Here is a 19,209-nt window from a genome sequence, read left to right as displayed (position 1 = left end):
GCCCTATACAATCCCAGGATTCAACATAAACCACTTTTATATGGACCTCTATTTTATAATAAGAGTGCAGCCAGTGCACARGCAAATGAGGCTGGGCTTCTGCCTTTTGAATATGCTATGGTTTCAAGGTCTGTTGTTTTGGGGGGACTTTTTAAGATTAGCACTATTGCACATTACCTGWAGCCTTTCAGATGCACTCTCATAACCTGAGTGGGTGTGCTGTGCGTTTGCATCCAAGCAATTAAATTCATTTGGTGAAACAAGCCAACAAGCATTGTACACTGTGTCAGAGGCAGGAGTGAGACTTGTTAGATGGCAKGGATTAAAATGTAAAGCCTTAATCAGTAGAAAGACTGTCAAATCTTTTCTAGTAAAGATTAAAGGCCAAAAAGTCATGGACTGCCAGTGGTGCCTAAAATCAAACTATATACATAGCAATGTCAGACATCCAGAGGTGGTTGATCCCAATCCTTTCATCTGTAGGGGCCTAAAGAAGGAAAAAGGAATTGAGATGAATTCCGAAATACTGGAGGAACTATTTCTACGAGATAAATCATATTTTATGTAGCCTCAGGAATAATTCTGACTCACCATCTATTTTGCATAATATCGATTGGTTTAAATTTGATCTACATTGAAGAATGTACCTAGTAAAGAAATAAGAGTTAGTCTCCAGTTGCTCGTTTGGGAGGCTCCAGGAGGGTGATTAAAGAATCTGTCCTCATGTTACCTTTATACAGCCAGTGGAGAAATGTTCGACTGTTACTTCATTTTATGAGGTCTCTCAGGCAGGCAGAGGAAGGAAGAGAGCTGGACTGCAGCCTGAGGCTGTTCAAATGACTGTTTTTTTTTATATCACCAAGAATAAACATTAGCATTCTATAAAATTTAAGTGTTGGAGCTCTATACACTTTTTCTAATATTGTATTTAATGGCTATTTTTGTATGACAACCACTTTTTTTTTCTTTCCTTGCCTATGAAAAGAGAAACTGTTCTGTTATTTGGGGAATCTGATCAGATATAGAGTTTTCCAGGGTGTACCCATGATTGACCATTCCATATGCAAGTGTCTAAGTTTATAGCGAACATCTGATGCAATATTTCTTCTATGTGTTGCTTAATTTTCAAGTTATGTAGGAAGCCTAGAAAATGGAATTACTGTAACCATGACTGGGTGTTTCCATTTGTATGGCAAATGGCTTTCCTCTTTATTTTATGTATCTATATTTTGCTTTTTTCTTTTACAATCCATTTGTGTTAAATTTTCTTACGGACTTTTTATAATGAGGATACCTCTAAATTTATATTCCAAGGCATTGATGTTTCCATAAATTTTCATGAAGCTGTTTTGCATAAGTGAGGATATTTATTTCTTTGTAAGCTTAAATCCATACAGGAGAGAAAAAGATCTTATATAAATATAGCAAGATTAACCAGTGGAATAATACAAGCAGATCTGAGCCTATTAGAAATTTCAGAATGTAATTTCAGAGAGAAACAATTAACCCTAAGCTCATGAAATCTGAGGTTCAACAGAGAAAACACGCAATACCTTGCAGGCAGCCTGTCAAATGGCAGTTATGTAATAGAAACAATTTGATGTCTGTCTGCCGAGCCTCTCTTTTTTTGTCTCTGATACGGTTAGCACACCTTGTATAGAGCAGCAGAGGATTGAGCACATGTACTCATTGCTTTGTTKTTTGCACCTTCCTTTTCCAAATTTCTGGAATTTCTGGTTAGCCAAGCAACCCCCAAAGCTTCCAAATCCTGCCCTTTTCAATGTGTGATGATGTCTATAAAGTCTGGACTGGTCTTAGCCCTGAAGAGTCATGATGCTTGGACCTGCAAAAAAGAAAGAGGATAAAGACTGAAATCTAGGAACTTTAATACCAGGATTTCAAAAGATCAGATCACAAGGAGCATTTCAGCCATGGTTATTTATGGAGTACAAGTYTGGAACCACTTTAACGATGCTACCCTACTTCTACACATCCTATATTCCTGAACATTTTCCATTGAACTAAAGACTGTGATGCAGTCTACTAAAGGCTGTGACTGCAGAAGCTCAATAACTGTAGCCCTGAAAACTGGCACATTAAACAGATGTACACATCTGAGTCTGAGTTTTTAAATGAAGGTRTAAATGAGTAGCTGCATCCACTTGCTCTCACCAGTTTTAGAAAATGATTGTCTTTACTTGTGAAGTGCTTATTCTTGTAAAATTGTAATAGTGGTAGTATAATGCAGGAAGGGCTTCGTTACTGAAATTTATTCCATTTTCTGGGAGGAATGCATGTAGCTTAGGGAGGATCAGCAGGGCAGAGAGAGGAAAACAAGCACAGGAAATCACTTACCTGTCTTCTCCTCTTAGCTAAAACTAACTGTATGATATAGAAAACAATATCCTTCATGAAAATACTGATTAGCTATTTCTTTTTGTATCAAAACATTTTTTACAGAAATAACAAACAACTTTTTTACAAGCAGGAAACTTGACTCTATCATGCTGGAGSTACTTTCCCATTTCTGTACTTTATCTTCTTCTGGATCGTTTCCAATTTCAGCCTCCCCCCAAAATTTTAAGATGCCCATTTTGGAACAGGATATTTTTTGGAAAAACTTGCTCAGCAGATTGTGGTTAACCACACTCTGATCTCACATCATCATAGTCTATTCTTTAGAAAAAAACTCTTGTAAATCAAACTTGCCAAAGATGATGGGATGGAGAGCTCTGTGCTCCATGCACTAGAAAGGACCTGAGAATTTATTGTAGTGCACCTGATGTATGTGAGAAACAAGTATTTGATTGACATCCTTAGTTTCATACTGCTCCATGTTGATCTACTAATTGCATTGATARAGAAAATGGTAGCTATCCAGCTGTGCTTGATGTTGCAAGATCATGGTGCAATTGTACAATGAGCTTCTGCTAATGTAATACTTCCAGAGCTGTTCTTTCCATCTATTTACAAGAAGCCTAGTGTAATTCCACAGTCAGTTTCAGACTGACAATCTTCTTTGGTTTGAGAGAGCAAGAATTCAATGAAACTTGCAAGTCTGAGGAAAATGAAGATTAGCTATCAGGACAATATGAGCAGGAGATCCACTGTTTCAGGAAACAGAAAAAAAGGGGTAATGAATAGTCAGGTAGTACGAGGCCTGGAGGATTTAGAAAGATGAAGAGTCAGCTGTCATGGACAGCTCTACTTGAGCCTAGTTACTCCTCTCTTTGTTACATTTGACCTGAAAAATGATAGGAAAAAAAGGCAATTTTTAACTTCTAACTCATAYCTATTCTTATAAGGTTAGTTTACTGACTCAAATTTTACTATCCCATTAGGTAAGTGTGCTAATTCAGGCTATTATTACTGTAAATACATAAAGACTTTGAAATCCTAGGTGTGAGAATGGAGTGTACATGTTACTGAATAGAAAAAGTGCTTGCAATGTAGACAATTCTTTTATGTGAAGGGGTTTAAATGTCCTTCCAGCAGATTCAGAAACTGCATATGCCCTGTGGAAAATGTAAGGCAGAAAGGAGGTAGACATGCACATTTGATTCTAAAGATCTCTTTGGAAAACAGCCAGGGAGAAAAAAGCCAAGCTAAGAATGTTTAAAAAATAGTGCCTGAACCAGTATTATCAAGGATTCATCAAATCATGGTGCAGAGTGGAGCACGATGAACTGCTGAAAGTTTGCGTAGCAACAGAGACAAAAGGCCTGGGTAGTTTGTATGAGTTGACCATAGGAGAAGAATAAGAATGTGAAAGGAAAGAAAAGCATTCTTAAGGGAGAGAAAAAATAATGTAGTACAGAATTTGGAGAAAAGAAAATTATTWCTTGGAGGGTTATGTCTGCTTCAGAAATGGCCATTGTAGATTCTAGAATGAGGATAAAACACAGCAGGAGTTCAGAAACAYTGATTCAACAATGGGCCCAGAAAAGAAACTGAGATGCTTCAGAAGAAATATGAATGTTTCTGGAGAAAAAAATATTTTCTGGAATAAATATAGTTTATAAGTTAAATACAGTTGCAAGAGGCTGAGAGAGAAACTTGACTTGAAGGAAAATATTACTGGAAAACATGAAGTACTGGCACCAGTGGGTATTTATTATGAATGACCTAGTAAGTTATGAATCCTGGAAAATAAAGTAGGAGCCAGTTAGGAGAAAAGGTAACAAATGTGTTTGTCTATGCTACTACCTTAATAATCCTGGCTTTTTTATTAAAGAAACTTAAGCTAAAAACCCTGACTATCTCTTATATTAACATGAAATAAAAGCTGTCTTGTACTGGTACCACATTTACAAACTATYACATACCTTATAACCAAACAAAATATTTAGTTTGTTTCAGAGCCAAAGACCATGCAGTAAAGTTTATTTAGAATTGTATTAACAGTAAAGGATGCCCAGTCTTCTTGCATCTGTCTTCTTAAGAAACAATAAATCCTTTTTAATTAAATCATTGCAATCATGTGCTGCTGCTGCTATATAAACTCTTCTTAGTATGTAATGATAATTAAAAACATACAATTTATATGAGGTTGATGGTGGTGCAGAAATATTAACATGCAGACTGTAGAATGGGTACAGCACATRCACTTTGATAACACAAATTCCTTTCCCATGTCTTGTCTCAATTCTGACCAACCTAAGACTGACAAGATAAGTTAGGCTTGCTTTTCCTAAGTCTTCTATCTAAAGAACACATACTTACATAAATGCCTACACATCAGCTAAAAGAGTTTATTGGCAAAAACTATAAAGTTAATACATAAAAATATATTCTAACAGAAAGTTCAGAGAATGTTGAATTAAACCTCGTTTAAATCTAAGTTTGATAAAAAAACRTTTAGGTGTAGTTTTAAAACGTTTTGTTTATAATACTGTTTAGGTTTTGAAATGCAGCTATCTCTGTATGTCTTTGTCCTTAATACAGTAAAAAGCATATTCTTACGGTATAATAYACATATTAAGAAATCCGTGGATTCTGAACTTAGCATTATTGCAATTATTTGTTAAGCACAATTATAGATTCTTTTATACATGTAACAATAAATACAATATTTATGTAGGTCTGATGCTGTCACTGAAATACTAATGTAACTGGACAAATTACAAAATTTGACAAAAACAGTAATTCTTCAGTGAAGCACCATATAGTTAATGTCTGGTATGGCTTTCAATTCAGTAGCTTCTTAGATCTAGAACAGTTTAMCTATACAGTGGATCCTTTGTAACCTTTTCCCCCAGATATGTAGTTAACATACCCTTACTGTGATGAAATATTAGACTGTTGTCACTGTTCATCTATTGTAAAGAATAATTGTGAAGTGGACAGAGCGGGTAACAAGGCCAGTGAGTGTACAAATGACTGCAGGTCTGTGCACAATAAACACTCAGTATTGCACAATCTGCAATGGTATTCAGAGCCCTTCTGCTTCTGATGAGGCTGTTGATCAGTCCTTTGCGTTGTGTGCTTTCCAGGCCCAAAGGAAACTCTTCCTGCTCAGAGGGGCTTTTGCCTCATCCTAGCCTCTGTTACTCTATGTGCAACAAATAATTCAAATGAGTTGATGTTAACTGCACCTAGTCGAATGGGTCTTTGGTGCAGAGATAGCAATACTGTGTCTTGTAACCTTGTAATCTGTAAGCAGTTCACAGCTGGTGTGCTAGGGGCTGTGTCATCTGACTAACAGTGAGTCTATGCTGGCATAAGGGCTGACGAATAGCCTCGAGCTGTGAGAAGATGTCAGCTAGTACAGGCTGATGAATCCTGAGTCACACTAGCACTCAGTGTGCACATTGCACACACAGACTGCCCCTGTCCACAGTGAGAAGTTGCTGTCATCTGTAAATGCCTCAGAATTCTTCCTTTCTTCAGCTTTTATAAATGGGATCTGGTGCACGTCTCATGAACCATAGTCAGGTGAAGATTTGGTATGTGGCTCAGAGAGGATACTTGGATATTTCACATTCTCATGTTCCCTGACAAGAGCTGCTTGGTCTTTCAAGCATCAAAACATGTATTTTGCCTGTTGGTGGAATTGTCATCAATAATGACTTGGTGAAAATACAGTCACTGCTGCAAGATTTCATCACGGATCAGCTTGTTTTACCACTTTATAAGAATAAAGCAAAGTTGGTTGTTTCTAGGTGAAAATTTTGTCATCYTTTTAATAGCCAGTACAGCTATTGTCCAGCATAATGATAGGTACAATAACTTTGTGTACATTTAGTGTAGAACATAGCTTAATCTTGTGTTGATGGCATACTCACTTTGGGAGTTTTCCAGAAATGATGTTTCTTTCTTTATGCAACAGCGTTGTTATTCAGTGTGCTCATCATTTAACTGAACTCATTAATGACTAAAAACTGAGTGCATTGATGGATATAGAATGGGACGTATGCTTTTTTCCAGAACTTTTTGATAAATAGCCTTAGTGATTCATTCAGAGCTGTTCCAAAGCAGATGAGATTATCCATATAAAATGTTGCTTAAAGTAGGCTATCAGTGAGGGAATTATTAACATAAAGAGTTTGTACATTATCTAACTTGATAAACTGTATGGAAAAACTTTACAACACTCTTGCGGTTTGAAATGAATCTCAGGATCCATGTTGGAGGCTTATAGGTTGTCATGCCTCCTTACTAAGCAGGAAAAGCTGGACATACTTTAAGATACACTTTTTTTTTTTTTTTTGACTATGCTCATAACAGCAAAATGCTTGGAAAGTTGGAAAAGTTGGAAAGGCTTGCCTGACTTTTACTCTGCCTTGCATCTTATCATGAAGTGCTTAAAAATCAACAGCTGTTCTTGGACAAGAGGAACTTTACAAGAAGTATTGGAGTCTGAGTAGTTCATTGCATCACAGGTTCTGGTAAACTCATGAAAGCTGTGTAAGTCTGTGTTTTACCTCACCATTTTCATTCCTCTGTTTAGTGTTAAATGACATGGAAATTGCTCCATTGTTTGCTAGAAGTATTGATTTCTGAAAAAACTTTTCTATAAAATACAACAATAATTAAGTGACACAAATCCAAGGAAAAGCTGTGGCATAGAGGCAGTTCTTATAATCAGATTTTTTTCTTCTTTGTCTTTGTTGATCTTTTACACTTAAAAAGCAGTTATATTATTCAAGTCATGTAAKGCAAGTCTTATATTTGAAATCTCAGAGGAAGCTGATGTAGCCAAAGTGCAAGCCACTTTATAGATTTCAGCAAAAATACCATCTGGACCATATGCTTTGCTGTTTTTCTCAGTTGCTATTGCATCATCAGGTATGGCTGAGAGTTCCTTCAAGGTAGCAATAGAATCCTAGAGATTCAACCTGATATTTCGTTGTTGACAACCAYGCTGACATGTTGAAAGTATGTGTGTAACTCTGTATGGGGAAGTTATGATTTCCCAGTCTTGGATACATTTCCACCTCTGTTTGTAGCTGGCACCATCATGTCCTTTGTTGTCCTATAAACTGTCTTCAAAGAAGCCTAAAAAATAGTATAGTATCAGTAACTATGAATGCAATGACACTGATGTTCGCACCTAGATCTTTCATCTCATACAACTTGATCTGGATTCATTGGCAAATTGACTTTAATTCAGACTGTCAGCAGGTAAGGCTGGTAAGTTAAGACAACACAGTCTGAGTAGTGCTCTTTTCCCCTTCAAGCAGAAGCTTGAATTACTACTGTTACCAAATCGGTCAGGATGCTTCCATTTCATACAGTAAAACCAACTCCAGTTAAATGACAATCCTCATCTGAGCAGCTTCAAAGAAAGTACATCCTGCAGGACTTGGCACAATCATCCTCACTAGCTAGCTTTATTCAGTGCAGCTATGTCAGTTCCCCTTCAGAGTTACTTTTCATTCTGAAAGGTTGTTTCATAAATTTTCTCTTCAATGTATATAAATTCCAAATGGTAACTGTAATTGACTGCCATAATGCTGTTTTTTGACCACATCAAGGAAAAATTCACCAGACACAGCATGTGGTGTATTATAGGAAAGCAATTTTTAATTCTTTCCCTTTYTGGAGGTTTGCTCAATAGTCCTAAGCGACAATACTAAGTTATCTSAAAGGTTACAAAATAGTGCTGCTGACGGTGCTTTTTGGTGAGCACTCTGTATACTGGGCTGCCTATATGCATCTTTATCCTTCCCTTATATAGACCCTTACAGAATGGGTCTATACACCATTGTGCTAAGTGTCTCAGGGGCCRTGAACATACATAGCTTTTTTCACCATTTTCATAACCAACAATTTGCATGCTAAAGTCAGACTTATTTAAAAACATGTCAGCTGGATGTTCTGACAAGGCTGCACACGTRGTTTAACTGGTTAGCCAAGTCTTTTCCCAGGAAGTTGTTGACAGACAAAATCATGACTACTAGAAGACACGTACTTTATAATGGATTGAAATGTGGAAATCAGCTTTGACAAGCAACARTAACAAAGAAGATGAAACTGTTCTCAGTGCTGGTAATCTGTTTCCTAGAAATTGTCCTGATTTATTTCAGGTGACCAGGACTATTTCGTCTCTGAATTTGGACAATGGGGTGCAGTTAAATCCTGTGGTCTGAACTCAGTATAAGTTCCATTCTTTGAAGAATATTCATGTCAGAACAAGAGGTGGAAATAGCTTATATCCTGCTGCCAGTCCAATATGAAAAGAAGCTTAGAATTTAAAGGCAAAGTAGCATATAGAAAGTTTTGATATTAAAGAGGGTGTAGATGCACACCATTGACTTAATTTGGCATCTATAATAACAGTTTTGTATACGTTGTACAGTTATTTGTACATTTTGAAAGACTTTACAGTGAGCTGTGTTCTCAGACCAGTTCTGTGTAGTATATCAATCCTGGGAGAATACTAATCCGATCAGAATCTTTAAGAGGATTGAGCAATGCTAATGCCTACTGAATAGAAATTCTCAGAGCTACATGTGTGAGAAATACCATAAAACACAAAATATAAATATAAAAATAATAGATACCTTGCTGAACTTTGATTTCTGAACTGAAAGGTCCATTTTGTGAGATATACATCATAAAAAATCAAAACACAATTTCTGGCTGGAAATCAGAAGTAAATTCTATAGTTATTCTTTAGKTTCCTCCACTTTCTACCTCTTTTTCTAAAAAAGTGTGTGGCTTGTATAGACATGAAGACAAATGAACAAAGTTATGGCAACATCATAGAAGCCGTTTACTCTTCTTGACTTTGTAGAGTGTCTGAAGCATAACTTTTTATTTTTTTAATATATTTTTACTTGGATGCCCAAAGAGAACATTTTAAAATGCTAAAAACACAAAAAGCCAGCAGCAATGATCCTTTACCTTGTTTGCCCAAACTGATTGAAAATGTTTCCACCCCATTACTTGTATTTGGAGTTTATTAGCACATTCTTCTGATGGCAGAAGCTAGCCTACTTCACTTTGCCTAAAGCTGTCTTTCCTATGGAAAAGATTTTTGCAAAAGTAAGCTCTGTCACAAGTATGCTTTCATATTTTTCAGGGAATGGGGTAGGATGACACTCTAATATCTTTAGTTAGCCTGRCTATCTGCAACATAACTGCAAACAAAGTAATATTCGCCCTGGGTAAATAGATGTGCTATCACTGTGAAAATCTGCATCACTGATTTCCAGAATATAAGGGCATATTGAAGATTTTCATAGAAGAGTGCAGACAGTATATATTTTAATATAAGGCCTTCCACATGGTAGGTTTAACTGGTGATGTTATCTACTCAGGGGAATGAGTTTTTCAATAACTTCCTGACAGCTATTAGAGAAGTAACTGAGAGAAGTGGTCAGCCAGCTCTGAACTGCTTTCTCTTTGCACAGCACCTCAGCCTCAATGTGCAGAGGACGTTCTGGAGCATGCTTTGACTTGACTAGGAGATGAAGCGCTACCACAACTTGAATTGTTTGAGAGATACTATACCTGAGATAGTGATACTGGTAGTCTGTGTCAATGGGCAAGGAAGCCATTAGCAACCTCATGGATCAAAACATCAGATAAGTGATATGAAAGCACATTTGCTTTTCTTTTTTCAAAGTCTGTACAGAAAACAGTTTGGCTAGATTTACAGGTCTGGTCTTAGAGTTTACTTTGATTCCACATGTCAGTGAAAATGTTGAACTGATCTGAACTTTGTGGGATGGCAAGCAGCTGTTATTTAAGACTTTTAAAAGCTTTTGTGCTCTTGAYTGTAGTTATTTAAGAGAACTTCATCAGCAAAGGGAAACACCAATTTAGGCTTAAACCTTGTCTAAGTAAGTATAAAATCTTAACCATACATGGTACCCATAAACAAGATTTCCTTTTTGAATTTCAATGGATGTAATTTATTTTAAATCTCCAATATTTCACTGCCAGATTTTCCAATACCAGATTTTTTGTTGCCAGTTAGTGAAGCATCTCGCTAAGAAAGGAGAACTAAACAATGAAGTAGGTGAGTTTTTTATTTTTTTGTGAATTAAGTCACTGTTGCACTGTTGAATGCAACATGCCACTTCCATCCATAAAACACAGCAAAATAACATTAGATTCAAAAAACAACCTGAAAAGTCAAGTTAAGTGTGTGTGTGTGTGTGTGTGTGTGTGTGTGTGTGTGTGAGAGAGAGAGAGAGAGAGAGAGAGAGGGAGAGGGAGAGGGAGAGAGAGCGAGCGCCTATCATATGTTTCTGAGATGAGAAAAAGGAGGATGAAGTATGAAGTGGATGGCAGGAAATGTAAATGAAACCAGACTATGATGACATTCTTATTTCTGATTGTTTTTTGTAGCCTTCATAGTCCAAAAATCAGTATGTAAATGTGAGAACAGGAAAAGCCCCAAAACATTCTCTCTCAGGTCAATAGCTTGTTTTCTTATATTTGAGTAAGACACCTAATACCATACTGACAGAAGTAAGGTTAGTATATTACCCAAGAAGGAGAGAATGAGTGAATAGGTAATAGCGTAAGGCTAGAAAGATTAGTTCTAAGACTGATTTGAAATCAGTTTTGCTGTTAGAATCCAGACTTATATTTTACTCTTAAAAATCTGAAGGTCCTTTGCCCAGTAACTCAGCCTCTTATCCCTTTCCTGTAAAAGGGGAAGCTGTCATTTGGTGGCAGCTTATGATAGAAATATATAACAAAATAGATTTCACACTTACTATTAGTTACTCRTAGGCATGAATTTAAACAAATCGATGAAAATTTTGTCAGAACAAAGCCTAATTATTTTCCCAGCAGATAAACCAAAGAACTGTGTGATTATTTTACTGATTTATGAAGTATTTGCAAACTCTAACATGTTTCAGTATTACTTTGAAACTACATCCAATTGTGCGAGAGGTTCACAGATCTGCTAGGATAACCTGGTCCAATTTACAATTTTTCATGAGAATTAGAGGCCTCAGCTGAAAGCTTTGGATTAAAGATTAAGGTTCATATCCATCATTCTTGTTTACACTAATCAATGGCAAAAATCACAGTTTTGTGTAAAGAATTTTCCCTAGCTTTAAGGTAAAGCTAAATGAAAGTCCGTTGGTATTAGGAAAAACTTTTACTCTGCAATTTAATGCTCATTTGAATGTGAAACTTTAACAAGAGAATCTGACAAAATCAACTGAGTATTTATTACCTTGTGACATGGCACTTAYCAGATCTGAACAGTCCAGTAATTTGTGTTCAGCCTCAATCGATCTCTGTACATAACACAAACCATTTCTGAGTAGAGAACTATGGCTTTCAATCCTAACTCTTACCCTTTGGGCAACTCCTAGAGCTCCTGTGCAACCTCTCCTTGGTCACTGCTCCATGCACAGCAGTCACAGTCTCTTTGCATATCCTGAATTATTTTTTCGAATTCATGAACTCTTTGTGAAATCTCRTTTATAACTGTGGTAGAAAGTTCTTCCACTGAGTAAACRAGGAGCTGATCTYCTTCTTTGCTTACAGATCTCCTTATCCTAAGAAGCAACATTCCTGTTTTAAAATACAGACTTAGTGTTGGTCTAATATAAAATAAAACTTAAAAAGTCCCTTACAGGGATATCTGGTTGAACATAATCTTCAGTTTCTTCACTTTATGCATTCAGCAAACAAAAGCAGAATATGTCACTGTATGTAATAATAGAAACAAATTACCTCATGTGGCATTTTTTTAACTGGAAAGAAAGATAAGGAGTTGCCACACTATATGTTACAATTTTACCTGCAGTGAAAGTGAAAGGGATGTACTTGGCTAYATTAAGTGCTAGTGATTTGGTTGATTTACGTTTAGCATACAGATGGCATCAATAAACTCTTCAGAGAAGCCAGTGGAGTTACTCATATACATAAAATATCTCAAGTATATGAATATTCACATGATTACAGGTAATACCATAGTATACATTAAACTTTCTAACAAACTKTATTTTCTAAAATGTCATTCAGCTATGCATAGAGCTAAGGCTAGATCTTCCTTTTTTTCCACAATTATCTCTTAACATTTATTCTTAGGTACTCCTCTCTACTCTGTAGTTCAATTTCATAAACTGGTCTCCCACCTTTTTCTTTGTCGTTGGAAGTTCCCCCTTTGAGATCTGTCTTTAAGAATTCTTTTCTAATTCATGCTGCACTTACTGTAGAGTTCCTATATTAGAAATAYTTGGTGAGTCCAAACTATGTGTACTTGTGCACTGCTTGAAACATTGTTGACTGGAGGAAAGAGGCTGCCTGTTTTCATCTGGACCAACATTTACTCAGTGTACCAATATTGTAAAAATATGTTGTGTTCTAACAAGATATAACTTTTAAATCCAGATATCCATGATCTATTGACATTTTCACTTTGATATTTATACTGTCTGTCTAAATCCTCTCTTGCAGTTAGGATCTGATCTTGATTACATGTAGTGTAAACATATTTTTCCCAATTCTGGGTAATGTATGTAATTTAGCCTTTGGCTACACGAACAGGTTTATATGAAGTTGGAAACGTTGCACTAAGTCTGGATATAACCGTTTTATGCAAGTGCATGCAAAAAGCCGCTTTTTCACAAAATCACAGAATGGGTAAGGTTGGAAGGGACCTCTGGAGATCATCTAGTCCAACCTCCCTGCTCAAGCAGGGTCACCTAGAGCATGTTAGACAGGGTTGCATCCAGGTGGGTTTTGAATATCTCCAGAGAAGGAGACTCCACAACCTCTCTGGGCTACCTGCTCCAGGGCTCCGTCACTCTCACAGGGAAGAAATTCCCCCTCACGGTCAGAGAAAACTTCCTGTGCTTCAATTTCTGCCCATTGCCTCTTGTCCTGTCACATGGSACMACTGAAAAGAGTTTGTCCCCATCCCCTTGACACCYTCCCTTCAGGTACTTGTACACACTGATAAGATCCCCCCTCAGTCTTCTCTTCCCCAGGCTGAAGAGGCCCAGCTCTCGCAGCCGTTCCTSATAGGGCAGGTGCTTCAACCCTCTGATCATCTTTGTAGCCCTACGCTGGACTCTCTCCAGCAGCTCCATGTCTCTCTTGCACTGGGGAGCCCAGAACTGGATACAGTACTTGAGATGAGGCCTCCCCAGGGCTGAGTAGAGGGGCAGGATCACCTCCCTCCACCTGCTGGCAAGACTCTACCTAATGCACCCTAGGAGACCATAGGCCTTCTTGGCCACAAGGGCACATTGCTGGCTCACGGTCAACTTGTCATCCACCAGCACTCCCAAGTAAATTATGTAAATAATGGAATAATAATTCCTTAATAATTTCCATATTAATTCCATAATAATTTCCATATTATGGAAATAGTGAATTGTGTTATTATCTCAACACAATTCATTATTTCCATATAATAGGTTTTGCTGTTTAATACCCAAACAACAGACATCTCATAGTCTTGTGTGGGACAGTCTCACCCCATAAATTGTGAGGCAATTGCCACACTGTGGTTTTTGGACTGGGAGACATCTAATATTGCTCACATGTAGGACAAACATTATCTATTATATCACAATTTAGGAATAGAATGAGTCTCTAAAAAGATKAAAGAAAAGAAGCCTAAGATGAACCTATCCAGAATGTCATCCAAGAGATATTACTGCTGAGGCACCTCTACTTTGTAGATTACTATTTTGTGGCTGGARAAAAGCTTTGCAAGTCTGGGATTCCTACACAGCATCTACTGTGTACTGACAAAACTCTCTCTCTGCCTGAACCAAGTCATAACATTTACATATAGTGGTTCTCCTCTKTGCAAAAATCTCACCTGACCACCATGTCAGATATATTATCAGCTTGACTATAGAGAATGACATGAAGCTCAAATTTACAGGATCTRTTTTGCCAGAATGCTATCTGATTGCTGCATTCTGCACAGCTTCCTCAAGGCAGGGGCTGTGTACTGGGCCAAGTGAAGTCACTGAGACAAACAGACTTTCTGGTTATTGGGAACTTCTTCAGAAGAGAAATCTCTAACCTTCTGATCATGGCTTCATGTTGGTTATCTCCTGTATCTTCCAAAAAGTGCTGATCTTTTGCCAAGATTTTTTCCCCAAAGGAATAGGAAGCAATTTGCCTAATGACTAGCTAGAAGTTAATGACTTTGGTTTACAAGCTACTTTTAAATCCTTTGCTTGTGCAGTGCTGAACTGAGCCATGATGGTGACCAGCTGGCATTTCCTTGCAATATTCTTATATACTTCTTGGTAATAAAGACTGCCAGTGAGATTTGATACAAGTTCAGTACATTTTGCAATGTCATTTGCATAAATCATGAGAAAGTAGTTTGTAAGATTGATGAAAAGTATTTGCAAAAAGATACACAGGTGAGAAGTCAGGATAAGAACACAAACTAGCACATAAGCAGGGAAATAACATCTGGAGCTGTAAAGGCCAGACAGGTAAAGGGCAGGTAATGAGGCCTTTAGAACATCATGGAGTACAGCTGATGAGCCAATACGTTTGACTGGAATGAGAAGTATGTACACAAATATTTCCCTAAAGTTGATGGATTTAACTGTAGGCGAAAATAAGATGCCCTTGTTGTCATCAATTTTCCATTGCATAGGGCTTTAGCATGTGGATGTAATTTTTTTTGAATCATGACAGATAGCTTTAATCTGGAGACTAAGCTTATTGGTGTAGTCAAGCCCATTCATTTTTGCATACTAGGTTGCTTAAATACTATATATTTCAAAGTGTATCAAAATGTGTATTTCAGTATGAGCAATAGCCAAAAGCCAACAGACATGCAGGCAGTCTTTTTCTGTTGCACTGATAGGTCATGAAGTTTGCATTGCTGTTGCTTGTGTTATTCTCTCGTTAGAAATGAGTAACAAATGATAATTTCTGTAATTCAATGAAGGGCTCTAGCCTGAACCTCACTGAAGGACCAAGTATTATTTTAATTTTCGTATTTTCATTTAACTTTCATGGAATAGCTGAAATGAATCAGAATGATGCAGAGTTCTGGGTCTTGTTTAGTACTGAGTGAGGACAGAAACAAGTATGTCAAAAAATTACTGCAAGCAGATTTTCAGACAGCTGAAAATCTGACATCAAAATTAAAAGGTTGATTTACAAGATAATCATTGTATCTATTTCTGATGTAACCATCCTATCTTGGTTGGTGAATGTCTTTCACATCCTACTTCTGCAGCCAGAACATTAACAGAATTTGGCAATTGACTACAAAGGAGAAGAAAGTTTTAACAAGGAAGGATATGTGCCATTTTTCCTTCTGTGTTGACATTTGTGATGCTTTAATAATAATAATAATAGTAATAATAATTTTGAGGAAACATCATAAACCATAGGCAAACAGGATGTGTTTCTTCCTGTGCACAGAGTCAACAGTGTGCTGTGACACATAAGCTTTCAAAGCAGGATTCAAATGGGTGATATATATATATATATGCACTGTCCTTTGGGCAGGAATGAGTATCAAAAACTGTATAGAAATACCTGAGTGAACAGTTTGCACTTACTGAAATTACTGATTATCTTTTTTCAAATTGTATTTGTGTTTAGTAATATGATTCAAAAGTACCATCAAATCTAGAAACACTTATTTGTCTGCCATATTTAGGTATATTCAAACAAAAGAAACAGAGGAGAGCTGAAGAAATTTTTATTTTTTTTTTTTTTTTAGTTTCTGAAAACCTTCCCTGGAATATGTGGGGAATGCGTTAATCAGAAGAACAGATATACTCAACAATTGTTGACAGTGGTACCAGTAATGACAGAAATGGGAGACAAGATTGTACTGACGTCTTTTCTACCCAATATGTTAATGTCAGAGTCGTGAGTAATCATATGGCTACATTAACTATCTAATCTGTTCCTTGTATTTGTATTGGCTGAGATGTATTTATAATGCCTCTATTGCCATAGGATCTGTGAACATTTGCTTTAGGAACTACTCCTACACATTCTGCATGTGTAAGGAAAGCAGGCCTTACCCGTATGTGTCACTCCACTGATTTCAGCAGAACTGTAGTGGAGCGGGGAGCAGGTTTATGTAGCATGGTGTAACTGTCTGTGAGATGTTGGAGCTTTTCCAGGTACTGTATGTATATTATGCTTTTCACTGTTGCTAGTATACCTTGCTTTTGGGGACCAAATAGCCTCGGSAGTGTGCAGTATTATTTTGATTACGTATTTCCAATATCCAGCTTCTTCACTCAAAGCTAGCCTATGGTTTTCTTCAAGGCATTACATTATACCATGAAGCCATATTCACTGATGATTGTAATCTGAATTTGATGCAGGCAGGAGACAGAAGAAGAAGTGGATGGGATCTACCAGCCCAAATCAATACCAGGCTGTCAATAGCAGCTTCTTGGCATGGGTTCAACCCTGCAAGTGCTAGCTGTGTTGAAAGATCCAAGAAAACAGATGTTTAAGAACTGTGGACCTCCTATTTGTGGTTGTATGTCTGTGTGTGTGCTTATGCAGGTACTGCAGGCACAGTGACAGGAGTAATGTGATAAAAGGAAGAATCAGCTAATTAAAATCCCAGTCCCTTGGTGCTGCTGCTGACTGACTTCATTTCCCTGCTAAGAACCCTAAGTGGAGCTTTGAGGAAACCTACTATGCCAAACATTGTGTCGTGTTTAATCTTGTACTTGTTCTTTATGTGGTGCTCCCTTTGACGTCAGTGGAAACTTGACGTTTGAGAGTACAGAGGAATTGGGTGCAATTGATTTTTTTATAGCAGGATTAAATGGAAGGAAGCCTTCTGAGATGTACAGAACTCCYTCCTTTCACAGGCAATGACAACATAAATGAATACTTTCTGCTTTATTCCTCAAGGATGCTTAACTATGGATTTCTATATGCTTGTRTTTATGAGAGATTGTCAATACACTTGGAAAGCACAATCAGAAGGTACAAAGTGATTGCCAAAAAGGGTCTGTAATGAGCAAACAAGAAATTCCTAAYGACTTTCTAACATGTTTCCAGTTACTGTTCTGTATCACTTACAACAGCTACTTCTAAATAACTTCTGTGTATGATTTTGCTTTCACATTTCCATTTCATGGTTGTTAAATCAGTTTCAATAGAAGCATGTAAATGTGAGAGGACACACACTGTGTTAATCAGCTTTAAATATTTTCTACTTATACTTGAAGAAGTCTGAGAAATGCCTTCAATTTTTATAAGCAATTTCCCAGATGGTTTCTTTTGCTATTAGCAATAGTAACCACATTGTATGAATAGACTTTTTTYCCGTCTTAACAAATAAAAACAGATGACACACATTTTACCATACTCAATGTGAATGATGGAGTCATTCTGATGTTGTTATTCTAGATTTACAATGACTTCACGGACAACAGAATTTGGACTCATGTAATTTATTCTTGTAGAAAAGAATAAAATTAGAATCATGTAAGGACAAACTGTCTCAACAAGACGATGAGATAAAATAATGCTACATTTACAATGTCATTGCCCTAAAAAAGTGCCCAGAGCAAGAGGACATAGAAGAACATTCATGAAGGATGGTAAAGGTTTCCTGCAAACCACTTGTGTATGAGTTGTTTCACGTGTACAGACAGACTCACTGCAGGAACAATGAAATTCGGCATATGACTAAATGTAGTCATTTGTTAAAGGCTTGTCAAGGTCTGATCCTTCCTGTCCTGCAGTAAAACTCCAGAGTGTTGAGCAATATAAAAACATTTAAAATATGCATTGCTCAATTCTATTCTCACAAGTCCATTCTTAGGGCGGTATTTTAACTACTGTCAATGTATGTATTTCCTAAATGTAAAAAAGTGAATATAAGCATAGCTCGAGCTGCTTCCTTCTCCGAGCATGATTAGAAAAATACAGGAGGAAGTAGTAATAATATCCTCTTTCCTCTTAAACGTGACCGTAGATCCCCTCCGCGCAGCGAGTTGATCCCGCCCCCAAATCCTCGTTAATCCCTTTCGAAAGCCGGCACCTCTCAAAAACTGGTGGCACGGCAGGGTCAGCGGGCGCCCCCCTCCGCCGCCGCCGCCGCCGCCGCCCCGGAGCTGCCCCGGTGCGGGTGCTGCCGCGCACCGCCCGGCAGGGAGCAGCAGGAGACCGCGCCGGCACCGCCTGCGCGCACCCGCACCCCCGCGCGCACCCCGCGCACACGCGTGCACACACGCGTGCACACACACGCACACGCTCGCACCGTCCGCCGCACCGCCGCCAGACACCGGCTCCGGGCCGCGGCACCGCGCTCTCCCCGCGCCCGCCCGCCTCGTCCGCAAGGTCACGGCGCTACGCGGGGCGCCGCGTAACAACGGGGCGCGCCGCAGGTGCCAGCGGCACCGCGCCGCGGGGCGCAATGCGGGGGCCGCCGCCACCGCCGCTCTGGGACTCCTGCCCGCCGCTCCGCGGCTCCGCGGCCGCGGAGGAGCGCTGGCGCCCCGAGGATCGCGCATTATAAGGGGGCCGCTCTCCCCGCCCCCGAGCGGAGTCTCCCTCCTCCCGCGGCCGCGCTCCCACCCCTTTCCTCCGGCCGCGGAGACGGGCATGGAGTTGGCGGGAGCCTATAAAAGCCCCTGAGAGCCCGCCGCGGCCACGGCGCTGCGGCAGCCAGCCAGAGACTCCCGAGCGCGCAGTGCCGCCGCCGGGCAGAGGCACCATGTCCCATCACTGGGGCTATGACAGCCACAACGGTGAGTGCCGCAGCGGCGCCCGCGGGCTCACGGCCCCCGGGTCGCGGCAGCCCCGGGCTCCGCG

At 38.7% G+C, this 19,209-nt stretch overlaps 2 protein-coding genes across 2 annotated transcripts in view; one reads left to right on the top strand and one right to left on the bottom strand.

Moving 5' to 3' along the window:
* Positions 1-19,209, bottom strand: part of EMC2 (ER membrane protein complex subunit 2) — a 604,202-nt gene that overhangs the window by 528,789 nt on the left and 56,204 nt on the right. The window lies entirely within an intron of this gene.
* LOC146601986 (carbonic anhydrase 2) overlaps positions 18,970-19,209 on the top strand; it is an 18,721-nt gene continuing 18,481 nt past the window's right edge. The window contains exon 1 of the mRNA XM_085309059.1: positions 18,970-19,145. Coding sequence (XP_085165185.1) covers positions 19,112-19,145 — 34 coding nt within the window. The 5' untranslated portion in view covers positions 18,970-19,111. The remainder of the gene's footprint in view (positions 19,146-19,209) is intronic.

This window comes from Rhea americana, unplaced genomic scaffold (genome assembly GCF_003343005.1).
Source record: "Rhea americana isolate MKP2758 unplaced genomic scaffold, rheAme1 scaffold_0, whole genome shotgun sequence".
NCBI classification, from domain to species: Eukaryota; Metazoa; Chordata; class Aves; order Rheiformes; family Rheidae; genus Rhea; species Rhea americana.
The sequence above is the reverse complement of the archived record's forward strand: the minus strand, read 5'-3'. Positions and strand labels throughout refer to the sequence as shown.